The sequence below is a fragment of the Glandiceps talaboti genome, chromosome 3 (assembly GCF_964340395.1).
Source record: "Glandiceps talaboti chromosome 3, keGlaTala1.1, whole genome shotgun sequence".
Lineage (NCBI taxonomy): Eukaryota > Metazoa > Hemichordata > Enteropneusta > Spengelidae > Glandiceps > Glandiceps talaboti.
The window spans coordinates 18,216,147-18,229,907 of NC_135551.1; the positions used below are offsets into that span (position 1 = coordinate 18,216,147).

At 34.8% G+C, this 13,761-nt stretch overlaps 1 protein-coding gene across 2 annotated transcripts in view; it reads right to left on the reverse strand.

Moving 5' to 3' along the window:
• The window catches only part of LOC144454024 (X-linked retinitis pigmentosa GTPase regulator-like), a 48,068-nt gene that overhangs the window by 18,591 nt on the left and 15,716 nt on the right, over positions 1–13,761 (reverse strand). For both annotated transcript variants that reach the window (XM_078145430.1, XM_078145429.1), the window contains exons 4-12: positions 12,931–13,149; positions 12,347–12,496; positions 11,448–11,606; positions 10,478–10,636; positions 9,578–9,702; positions 8,903–9,160; positions 7,848–8,025; positions 7,423–7,466; positions 2,241–2,291 (exon numbers count right to left, since the gene is read on the reverse strand). In XM_078145430.1, coding sequence (XP_078001556.1) covers positions 2,241–2,291; positions 7,423–7,466; positions 7,848–8,025; positions 8,903–9,160; positions 9,578–9,702; positions 10,478–10,636; positions 11,448–11,606; positions 12,347–12,496; positions 12,931–13,149 — 1,343 coding nt within the window. The remainder of the gene's footprint in view (positions 1–2,240; positions 2,292–7,422; positions 7,467–7,847; positions 8,026–8,902; positions 9,161–9,577; positions 9,703–10,477; positions 10,637–11,447; positions 11,607–12,346; positions 12,497–12,930; positions 13,150–13,761) is intronic.

The window sequence follows — 13,761 nt, forward strand, 5'->3', positions numbered from 1 at the left end:
AGAGGATAGAAAGGGCATGCACCACCATGTCATAGAGTTAGTTAGTTACACTGTTGGTGAAAGAATTGCCTGAACGCGGTTAAAACAAATTTCAGTAACAGGTGCACACATTACATTCCCTATAGTTTACACTTTGATCTTACAAAGTTCTTAGATGTACATTCATGAGTTTAACAACAAACAACAATCTATTAGCCTAGGGAATAATTTACTCATGCAATCACTCCACTCTGACTTTTAGTTTTTACTATTAAAAGCTCTGACAGCTTTGTATTTGTGAGTTTAATAACATACAGCAATATCTGTGGGTTAATTCATCTTTTGTTCACTCAAGTGCAGTGTCTTTGTTTGACTGAATTAGTAGATACCAACACCCTGTGCAGTGATAGCGACAAATATTTAGATTTCTTTGCAACATGTTAAGATTGAACATTATTTGTTACTCCACTTCATAGGTGTCAAATAAGCAAACATCATACGAGTGATCAAACTGCATGTGGTTAGCATTTCTGTTAAAAGTGATGGAAACCATAGTAAGTGTAACATTTGAATGGGTAGGAGCCAGTCCCCACGAAAGTAAGAGCCATATCCTGCTACTAGTCTTAGTAATTTGTACTCTTCAAGTTCAAATGTGTGTAATTTAGTTTACAATGCTTGAATATAAGCCCTGCATAAATTCAACCTTACTCAGTATTCAATCAAAGAAGGAGTATACATACATGTGTACAACAGTGTAGTAGTAGTCGTAGTATGAATATTGAAATGATTTTCAGTCACTGACTCAGTGTTGCAAATTTTGTATTACATGTACCATGTATGTTGTAGAATGGAGTATTAAGATGCCCTGTTTTAAGGTCCTTGAAGTTGAGCTAGCCAACAAACTTATCTGAGTGAAAATCTCTTTGTATAATCCAAAATGATATGTTTGACAGAATTCTTGTATGATGAGGGATGAGGTAGAACTAAAAAAATACAAATCTTGTACATGGAATATTTGTTGTGTTGAATTACAACGCTCGGGACAATCCTGACGGATTATACGGAATAGAGACATAGACTTGTACAACTATGGTACAGTGCAGGTGAAATGAGTTAATTCACTTCACAAGTAACAAAGTACCTCGCGTGTGGGGTTTTCCTGGACTTTAGAGTCTGTTATATCAGAAACTTCCTTCTGATTTGAATCAGACACTATGTTCTGATTTTTATCATTCTCAATAAGAAGTAATCCATCCTCAATGGAGACATCATCCTTTAAGAGTTGTATGCAGGAAGAATAATCAAATAATAAATAATGAATAAAATGTACTAAATATGCACACACACAAAAAAATCTGCAACAGTATGCCAAGACTTCATGGAAAGACTTAGACCAATATACACAATAAGAACTCTTCATGAGAAAGTGTCCCAATTCATTGAATCAGATGCACTGTAAAAACTGTCACATAAATGTGTGTCAATCATCAAAGACCTATAAACTTGAACTAAGCCCACTTGCACTTCTGTAAATTCTTCATGCACAACCAAACTAAGAGAAGGTACTAAGTCCTCTTGCAATTTCTGTATTCTCCTTGCACAAGTTAACAGGGTGCTGAGTCCTTTTGTAAGTTGTGTGATCTCCCTTAGCAAGCTAACTAAACTGGGGATGTTGAGTCTGCTTACATCTATGTTCTCCCTGAACAAGCTACAAGGGGGCACAGAGCCCTCTTGAATCTGTGTTCTCTTGAGTCATCTTGCAATCTCTCATGTCAAGTTGACAGGGGTACTCAGCCCTATTTATATTTTAATTTGAGTACCTCAAGCATGAAATGTATTACAAAAATGGTAGCTTCACTGAATGATATCAAACAGTCACAAGACTTCATTTGACCTAGTTTAAATCATATATATATCAAAACCTCCTGGACCATTTTCAAGATTACACACCAGGCTCTCTTAGCCTTCAAGTGATGACTACAATACTACTCCCTTATGAAACCATTCCAGTGTAAACAGAAGGTCAACTCAGCTATAAACAAATTCACAAAATCTCAGGGCTTGAAGTTGGAAATCGACAACTTCTTTTATCGACTATTCATTCTTCCAATCACCATCAAGTTTCCTGTACACAATCAGCTGGACATCATTTTAGATATTAAAGCTGATGATACCTATATATAACTGAAATTGCTGATTAGTCTGAAGGACATTAACTGTAACTTATTATATTTGAATTTCGTGTTTAAAGTGTAACTTACCCTTTGAGATTCCAATTTCTGTCTTTTCAGTACTTGTTCCTTTTCCTGTTTCTGATGAGAATAGTAAAGAATAGCATGTAAGTTGTAAAGATCTATAAACTCATGAAATCAATATCTACTCAAATTCAAAATCATGCATACATGTAGAGAGACTTGTTAAAGCCTTCCATTAAATGATTAACATTGTGTATACAAGTGTATGCTATTAAATATATAACTAACTCCAATTTTAGCAACACAAAAGTTTTTCAGTCAAGTCATTGTGAATATTATTAACCAAATGTATAACATTTAGGAGCAGACAGTATTTCTTATCACGCTGTTCATATCAAATCACAGCAAGCACATGAATTCAACCTCAAAAATAAGTTCCCATTTATGGGTGTAATAGGGATGTACTTGTCAAATTTGAAAGGACACATGTCTGCATGTAAGTGTGCATGCGTTTGTGAGTACATGAGTACACACACACACACACATATGTACACACACTTTGTTTGCTCTACAGTACACCTCAATATCAGCTCTGTTACTACAAACCAATGCATGATATAAGCTTAAAGTTAAAAGGGCAGGGTTTCAATCCTGGGTCATCACATTAGTGTTATCTCACCACTGGAGCCATTCAGATAAAATATGATAATTCATTTGTTCTGGACCAACTTTTTCTTTAGTATAGTTCTCTCAGACAACTAGTACTCACACCTAAATTCTAATATTTTTTTCAAAGTGAGTCTATAACTTAGATAAGACATGACATCAGGTTTATACAATACTTAAATAATACCGTCTTTGACACTTCAGTTAACAATATACCTTTGATAATTTCAGTTTGACATATTTTTATATAGCAACTGACACTGACAGCAAATTAGGCTGTGTACGTTATCTTCACACCAACCCACCCATACATTACAGTTTCCCATCTTTGACACGCGTATAAGTATTGATTTTATAAGCGCACCATACCATTGATGTTTATACTTTGCATAACACAGTAAAATGGCAATGCTGCTATGGAAATCAAGCTATTGGCAAACTAAGATAAACACAAACTAAAACTATTGTTGCAATATGTTGACATAAGTTATCAATAGACATTGATGTCATTACACTCACAGTAGGGTGGTGTCTCTGATAACAATTTTTTCACAAGTCACTATACATTCAATCGATATCTCATTCAGTGTTTACACTATCTTGATTACAGCGTGATTACTGGGTATATGGCCATAACCAAGGCACAACTATCGCCTACTTGTGTAATCTACCATAATCAACAACATAAATATATTTTGTGTCTATCTTTAGTTTGTTAATAGCTTGCACATGACAAAACCATAATATTGTGATTGTGATTATACATGTACAAATACTAGTAAATTCACCCTGAAACTAATGCATTAAAGGGTAACACTTTATGCTTAGGGTGTAAATTACCCATACACGCACTTACTACAATATACAACCCTACCATCAACCCATTTGTGACTGGATATAATCAAACAAACACATTGCCAACTACAGGTATGTGCCATTCTATAACACTGTGTATAGTCTACTAGTCTGTAAGATATGTGTTGCACCACTCTATACAGAGAAGACTGATTAGAATTGAACAACACAACGTATCTTACAGTCAAGTGTGCATCAACGATATTTGAGTGCATTCAAAACCATTTGGGAACATTAGTACATGTAATCCATCGTTCGTTTTTTTTTTCAACTACTCTCTACATGTATATGAAGCTGTCTGTGTCTATTTCATATTTCATAACATTTCATAGTTTTGTTATCAATGTTCATTCAAACTTTGATGCATATGGTAGATGCTGGATTCCACACTTTTCATAGTAGGGAAGTTTTCTAGAAGTGATATATTTTTAAATATAAATATTGAACAGTCCTTTTTTTAAAATCACAGATTGCTTAAATTAAGTTATATTATTAGAAAGCCAGCATTCAATTGATTGATGTCTTCAGCAAAAAATTTTCAAACATTATTCTTAAGCCATGCAATTATTTCAATATGAGGTAAATAATAGTAAATGTTGACAGTTGCAAGCATTTTGAAATAATTACTGGATATGTTAAATTAATCTTCTAATGAATATATATTGCCCATGATATGATATTGAAATGGTAAAATGCTACTGTTAGTTATAAGCCTTGTCCCCACCTTACTTGATTTGAAAACAAACTGAATCGACTCTGTTAAATTGGTTTGAAACTAGTTTCCGTTCCCACGAGAAAACTGAGTCATGGATTTGAATTGATCTGTATTTGCTTATGCAATGTTTTGAATTAAACCAATTTACTTTGAATCAGTTTGAAATACTCCTTTGAGGTGGTTTTGAACTGATTCAACTAAATTGGTTCAAACTAATTTTAGTGCAGGTGAGGGATAGGAGAACCGACTTCAATTCAATTTTTGAACCAAATCAACATTACATGTGGGTGGTGGGTGGGGGTATAGATGTAGTGGTGTGTTCTGATACAGCAGCATATCCCAGACAACATTCAAGATCGCACAGCAAACCCTACACTTGGTGAAGGTTTATTACATATTCTTCTCCACTATGCTTATGAAACTGACCACAAGTACATGTACAATCATAGTGATGAATTCTGAGTTTCAAATACTGTTATTGCTGGGGTCCTGAATTTTCTTGTGAGTAGATGGAACAAAAGCTCCCATTTTTTGCATAGCTTTACACCATCACAGATGAATTTTGATATGAAAATACGGTTAGTAGTTGTACATTTGTACACTGAAAACTGTGAAAGAATTTAAATGATTACTATTTACGTATTGTTGAATTTTTGCAATGCCATTATTTCGCCATCTGAAACATATAAAATTGCTGATAGAAGCTACTCCCCCATTGCTGCTTTGTGAAAGACATGTGTTTTCAACTATGTTAAGAATACATGCTTTGGTTGAAAATGCTTGACAGAAATTGCTTCTGTGCGCCAGCTTCACTCATATGTACAATTAAAATACTTTAGCAAGGTTTTCCTATCTTACAGACTGTTTGGAGTGGAGGTCTGACAAACTCTTAAGGGACAATCTCTAATAGCCAGTTCTGTTCTCTCTTTGCATTTAATTTATTAAATTTGGTTTTATTGTAGTTAACTGTAATGAGACTCTATTATGCCGTTGCTCTGCCACACAGCAAAGAAATCATTTCTCATATCAAGTTCCATAAGCATAGTTAACAAGCATATTACATGATAAATGCCAACAACGTGCAAGATAGGCTATCTACTACCTGTCTTTCCCTTCTCAAGTGTCTTTTATAAGCAGACACCATGGGTTTTATGTCGTCCGTATTACCACTTTTAGAGTAATGAGTCTACAGAAAAGAGAAGACATATACTCCTGAGACTGAGTATAGCACAATACATGTACACTCAGTGTAAACCACATTTGGGATGTCACGGCTCAAACTGTTGGATATGTATTAAAAGGTTAATTTTTTAGTTACTTGGATGTTAAGTTATCATAATATTAGTTTGTTAACAACATATCACACATATGTATTACATGTAGTTATCTAACACTTTTTTTTTGGATATCTTAATTTTTGCTTGCACAAGGTACAACTATTGGATAATATTGTTTCTTCTCAAAGAGTTAAATAATTCTGGAAACTAAAATTTACTGTGTTATCCACTTCATGATTCTAGTAGACAAATTCCATTGTTTAGTTTTGAATGCATTCATATACTTATTCGTTACTTCCTAATCTTTAATGATTCTTTTTCTTTAGTAGATATCTATTTTATCTTCCACATATTTCAATATCTTTTTCTATTTACAGTCTATTTGTTTCACTGTCATTGTCTTTAGGGTAGAATGCAACTCAGCAGCCAATGTGCCCAAATATTATATATCAAATCTTCCAGAGCTTTACCATATGAAAGATTGTTCCTGGTTCTATTGTAATAAGAAAAGAACTTTGGGGTTTTCTGGTGAATCAACAATCATTTATTTTCCAGTAGAGTTAACCAGAAATCCTACGTCTTGTAAGGTTTTTGAGTTAACATAGTATTTGGCAGCCATTTTGGATTCTAAAATAGTTTTATTCAAAGTTCATTTTGTGCTCTACTTCAAAACTTTGCATGGTGACCCCTAATTTTGTTTCTAGATTTAAACTGACAATGGGTTTGTCTTCTCTTGAACAAGGTAACAGCAAAAGTTTATTTTTTTTTTTAAATGAATTTTTGTGCTGGGAATTGCTCCCAGCAATTTTCTGTTATACAGCAAATGTTTAAGATTTTCATTTCTGATACGCTACATTAATACTGTATCTCATTTCTGCTAGGTGTGTTATTTGCCATAAGCTTTTAGCAACCTGTGACCAACATGTGATAAAAAGAAAAGCACCCTTGCCATATTAACAAAACAACAACGCACCTAAAATAGCCTAATATAAGTATAAAGCAAAACAGATGATGTCAGGTTCTTTAACTCAACTCAACAATTCTTTTACAAAGTAAGTGCATCACACCATAAAATGTACATTTTTTCACTGCAATGACAACATATTTTAAATTAAAGAGGCAATGTGGATGAGAAGCACATCATCTTTATTCATAGTTCTTTCACAAGAAAGATTGCTTTTCTGATGAAAAATCATGTACTAAAGTATTGTTTTTTTTAACACACACACACACACACACACACAGAGACACAGACCCAGACACACAAACACACAGACACAAAACCACACAATTTGCCTGGTGTATTCTGTGAGGTAGATTAAAATATATGACAAATGCACAAATTGAAGTAGCTGTTAACACTTTTCTCTCAGTTAAATGACCCACAGTGAGTCACTTTGTCTGTATTTTGTGGTATGAGCACGTGCTCAAAATAGATCAACATTTAGTACATTATAGACAAATCATACTTTTCTAGAAAAGTTGCCAATGCTTTGAAAAACATAATTAGTAGTATGGAATTTCTTTTACTAGCAGTGGTGGAAACAAATTAATGACCACACAATACTTCACAATGTTTTTAATACCAAAGTAATGCTCCATCCAGAACGTTCTGGGTTCAGTTCAAGAGTCATGCCCTCAATGCCCAAAATATTCTGGGTACAGCGAGACAAGGGTTAATATGAATGGGTTAAAAGGTATGACATTGGTAAATTGATATTATTGAATTCCATACCTTGTCTAGTGGATGTATTGTCTGATTTGGCTCATCATCACTTCCTAAAATGAAATAAAAAGAAATTACATTTGAATAAAAATATCAGCCCAAAACATACAAACTAGTCTTTACTTTTGATTACAAGTAACTACTTGACTGTGTACATGTATACCAAGTTTGTTTACAAATCACTTCAGGTATGTACAATGACAAACTTTTTATGCGTCTTCTTAGTTTTTTGCAACAGATTTCAAATATGGACTTGATCTATATTAATTGCTTCACATTCTTTTTCCCAGTAGAAAAACACAGTACAGTTGTAATATTATTAAAAATCCAAACTAAATACCCATTTCCTAACCCATGTTGCCACTTTCATGGTGGTATATAAAAGTGAACTGCTTGTAATGTGTATTACGGTATAACTCAGCATTGTACTATACCTTTACGTGTTTCTTCTGCTTTGATTTCTGGTAATTTTCCTTGATCTAGTTTGTTGGCACCTGTGTTTGCAGCATTCAATCTAGGTAAGGCTCGAGGAGCTGGTTTGGGACTGCTAGAAGCAGAGATAGGAGTACTGAGAGGGGGTAAGGTTCTAGCCAAGGGAGGCGGTAGGTCAGCCTACAAAAACAAATGAAAACATCAATTAAATTAATTATGTCACAGGAGGTCATTTTCATTTTTTACGTTATTTACTTATGGAATGGAAGACCAGTGGGAGCAAGAACCCATTTACAGGCTCCTAAAAAATGAAAAATTCATGAAAAAAACAAGTTTACAAAACACACAAACATGTCAAACAAACAAAACTAACAAAATGCATATAAAAACACATTCAAACGAGTACATCCTACAACAGAAAGTACCTGAGGTAGGATATATATACAAGACAAGGGAATCGTTATGACCCAGCATCTGTGCATTTCAATTTTATTGACCATATTGTCTCTGATATGTCTATTTTAGGCATTTGCAGAATAAGCAGTTATGAAGACAGGCTTAAATTGAAAGAGGAAGAAATAATTTTCCACTTCAGAAAACTGGAACTATACAGAATGAATAAACAATCTACATCAGTCCCTATTCCATAATTTATCATGCACACTTGTGAGTGAGTTCTTGATGGTTGGACATGGTATGTTTGATCTATTTTCGCTGATATTGCTATATTCACTTTATTTTTATTTGAAACAATTTAGTCAGGTTGGCCATTCACATTCGTCCAAGTATTCGAAAGTAAAATTATGCAACATCAAAAGGCATACCCTTGAAACCTATGACAAATGCAATGAGACATACAATACAAAGAAAGTGAACACACCACAAAGCTGTTGCCTGTGGAACAACTATATAAATAATGACAATGAGCCCGAGCTTGAAATGTAAGTTTAAACTTTGACACCAGCGACTGTTTTAATGACTTCCAATGGTAATTAGGCAGCTTTTTCCTGCCAGTGTATGAAAAAAGGCTTAAACTTGGACTGTATTTACTACTTACATCTTTTTGTCTCCGTCTTCCCCTTGCTGTTCCATCAAATGTTTGTGACAACCTTTCTTTTTCATGATTAATTTTGAGACTGGAATCATCAAATGATTCTTCTGTTACAGCTGATTCCATTCTACCACCGTTAGCTATCAGTTTGTGAGACTTCCTTAATGGGTCTTCTTCTTCACTGTCGGCTTCACTTGACCATTCCCCATTACTTTGGTCTTTTTTTATTGACATGACTAATGTATGGCAACCTCCACATGAAACCTAAGGGACAAACCATAATTCAATTCTGAATCACTTGACCATTATTCCTCATTACTTTGGTCTTTTCTTTCACTTTACACGGCAACTTGACCTTAGATTATGAAACAGACAAACCATATTACGATCAATATTTTGTATTTGATAACCTTTCTATTGGGCTTTGTTACAAATAAATGCAATGTCACCTTTAACATAACTACATGAAAACAGTCTTTCACAAACATAGCGCATATCATGACTTGGCTATGCAGCAGACAACCTCAAGTTTTCTTCAAGCATAAAGATCACTGGCAAGTACATGTATCCTAGTGTACTTGTAATCATGGCTTCAAAATTCCCACTATTGTCGCATATTGTACATAGTCCTTTTCACAGGTAAGGATCTTAAACACGGTCTGACAGATTGGCATTACTTACCTGTTGCACTTCAAATTGGTTAAATCTTGAAACTCTACAAGGTTTAAATATATTACAAAAATCTTCTTCACTAAGAGCTAGTTTTCCATGTCTGCCATCACCAAATGAGTACATAGCACCTTTTTCTACACAATGAAATAAATCAAGAGAGGAATGTCAAATTATCAATGTCATGATTAACCTGAACAATCCAATCGTTGTTTCTGCTATGAAATATCCTCACCATTGTGAGTGGTTACATGAGCAGACCAATGACTTTTGTATAGATAGACAAATAAGTATTAAGTATATGAAGATCAAAAATTGTCAAATCGAATTTTTCAGAAAAATAATCTTATACTTTCTCTACTTCATTTATCCTCCGGTGTAGAAATGACACACAACACTTGAAAGACACATGTTATAACAGAAAGAGTTTCAATAGAGGGCGCTAGTAATCACCATGGTATCAGAGACCTCTAAGAAGTGACTCCTGTCTGGTTGAATTGAGGATGCATGAAAATTCTACTTAAGGTATATATGTATGTGTGTGTGTGTGTGTGTGTGTTTACATTACAGGAAGTGTTCAGAGCGCTATGAATGTTCTTCAATCACTGCTAACAAGCAGTTATCGTTAAAACAACAAAGGTCAGTCTCCAAACATGCACTAGTTGAAGGTAGGAGCCAGTGGGCTTCTCTTTCGTCAGGTGATGGAAGTTAATGACTCCATCAGGAATAGATACAGCACCTTACATGAAATGATGTACAATGGTAGTCATCTTGGAGACATAAACTCTAGAACAAAGAACATACACAAGTACATGTCTACACACCACAGAAACTAATTTCCACCCAACTAACAATATTGCGACATAAATTACACAGACAACAGCAACATTCTAATCCCCACTTGTAACCTACCTGTAATTACAGATGTGTGGTTGTCACCACAGGAGACAAATCTACACTTATGTTCACTGAGTCGCACCACTTTTTGTGGGGTGTTCAGCTGCAATTGTGAGGGACCATGACCAAGTTGTCCATGGTTTCCATCACCAAATGTATATAAATTACCATTTTCTGTAATCGATAAAAACATCAGAGGAAATTTAAAGCATACAGTTACAAACTTTTATACATACCATTTTAGAGTGCTTCACGTTCTGAATAAATTCAATTCAATACCATTCTGTCAAAATTTAGAACTGATGATCATTCTTGCACAGTTCCTGACTGCACATGCAATAAGGCCAAATACATATGTAATGGGAGAGTTTCAGTTGCACAATACTAACAAGTTTTTCCCCTTTTGCCATAAAAGTTGTTTGTATAGTTTGAGAAAAATATAGCTACGTATGGAAAGGAATGAGAAATAAAAAACAAAACATAGAACAACAACAACAAAATCACAAAAAACTGTAGAAATAAACAGGTTATGATCCAGAACACTTTTTAGAGAAAAGATTCACAATCAATGATAATGCTATACGAGTTATTAATCCTCACAGCCCGGATATGGGTTTTGTGGACCGAGGTTGTATGGTGAAAGGGTCTGACCTTAGGAGGCCAAACTACCGAGGACCTCAAAATTCATATCCAGGCTGTAAAAGTTTTCTTATATATCCTATGCAGTGGCACAGAAGCATCATTTGAATCACATAACCCCATAAATTGATAGTGAAACGTTACTTTATGCTCAAAAACGTTTTAAATCAAAATCGAATCACTGAGCGAACAGATATCGATAGGCACGCCACTCACCAGATTTGGGCAAAGTGTGCAAAGGCATGATACAGAAAATTACTGCAAGGGTTTGATGCATGTGCTCTCCATTGAATTATGTAGGAAGAGATACTGGGTATACGATAATGATAATGTTATTGTGACTTACCTGTGACTACAGCTGTATGGCCACCACCACAGGCAACCATCTTAACTGGTTCTTTTATAATATCTACATGTACTGGTTTTGTGGTATCATTTAATCTGTCTCCTTGCAAACCTAATTTACCAAATTCTTTTTCTCCAAATGTATAAAGTTTACCGTCCTCTGTAAGGTAGGAGAGGAAAGAGAACATCTTTAAGCTTTATGTTGTACAGGTTTGCTAGTCCATCTCTGTGTGTTTGTTCATACTGTCTGTCTGTCTGTGTGTGTGTATGTGTGTGTGTGTGTGTGTGTGTGTGTGTGTGTGTGTGTCTGTGTGTGTGAGTGTGCGTGCGCATGCGTGTGTGCTTGTGGGTGGGTGTATATTTGTGTGTCACATAATACTACAGTTGTAGCCTGAACAAATGAATTAAAATGAATTAAAGCCACAATTTTCTGACATAGTATCAGAGCTGACTTAACTACTGTGACAACAGGTGACAATTGTCCATTATCAGGTTGAATGGTATGACAGAACTCCATGACATGTGAGTGCAAGTGTGGCATACTTGGGGTATTTACACAAGTGCTCCCATATTTTCACAAGTATAACGAGTGAAAGTGTAGCAGAAATCCCTGCCAGCACGAGTGCAAATACCCTTGAGTACCCACACTGGAACTCACATAGCATGGGGTTCTGCTATCATTAGTACATGTGTTTATCGATAACAGCAAATTTCCATTTAAATGATAGTGTGTGATCATGCCCTTTCATGTACAATGAACAATCTTGCCTTCATTTGCATATCATTTATCAATAATGTTTTCAGTATTGCACTGCAATTCCAATACCAAGAGAATGGTGCAAGTAGTCAGTAATACGTACATGTATGCAACATTATGTAACCACCCCATCTGTGACTTACCTGTAACTACTGCTGTATGGTAATAGCCACAAGACACCCATTTTACTGGAGAATTTAATATGAGTTCTGTTGGTGTCTCTACACTGTCTGTATGACCTAAACCTAATTGACCTTCACTACCACTACCCCATATGTACAATTTGCCATCAGCTGAAAGAAAAACAAACAATACACTTTAATTTTTTGATGATTTTTTGTATATAACTGTACAGATATTTTGAACGAAGCAAACTTAAGTTTCTGGTGCCATATTTTGCTAACACTAACATATTCAGAAAATCAAGCAAAAAAATACAATAAAAAAGAAAAAAAAGTGTCAGAGGTGTTCACGTCTGTGTTGGTTATGAATCTCAAATCCATGAATCACCAGTTTGTTTCTGGTTGCTTGATATTACAAAGTATGTGTAAACCCACACAGTGCTCATTACTATTAATTGTTTTGAAGTTCACGAGAAATAAATAAACATACATGGATTGTATAAACTTAAGTACATGTACAAAAGTAAGTGTCATGAAGTGGTCAGTTCTAATTGTCTAGAGTTTGTTAGTCAGCAATTACTGTATGAGTGTATAATTTAACTTACATGTAAGTGCCGCAGAGTGGTCAGTACCAGCTGATAAATGTTTGTAATCTTGTTCTGGTAATGAACCTATGAGTTGTGGTGAGGTAGACCCCTGGGCATCTCCTGTTCCCAGCTGTCCATCAGAGCCAGCACCAAAGGCGTACAGTTTACCTGCTTTAGTACTAACAATTGTATGTGACCTGCCATTTGCCACTAGGTGAACACCCTCCTGTTTCAAAGCTGAAAGTACAAACAGAAGATAAACCATTATGGATAATACTAATTATGTAGATTGTCTGTTTTGAAATACTGGACGATGTTTTTCCATAAATAACTTTATCATAAGTTATGAATTTGTATTACTTGTATACATTGTACAAATGTACACATAGACACATTTTTTTTTCTTTTGCTTCCTTTTTTCTCTGTTATTTCTGTACATGTATATGTGTGCAATGGTTGTTTAGTATTCTCCTGACATGACAGCTGGTGCCTTGACAACTCTATACACAAAATTCAAAAGAATCCCATTGACTTTCAAGAGCAAGTCTAAGTTCTATGTTTCTGAGTGAAATATTGTCTATTCTTAGGAGACATAAATGATAAATGTACAACTCTTATACTTATATATATATATATATATATATGTGTGTGTGTGTGTGTGTGTGTATGTGTGTGTGTGTGTGTGTGTGTACATAATACATGTAGTCTTCATGCACTGATGCTAATGGAATTTCATAGTCAGAGGTCAACCTATACAGCCGAAGAATGGTTCATCCGTGATAAAAGAAACTGTAGAGGGAAGTAAAGTTGTAAAATATGATCAATGGAGCTGACTCTGTTTGTACACAA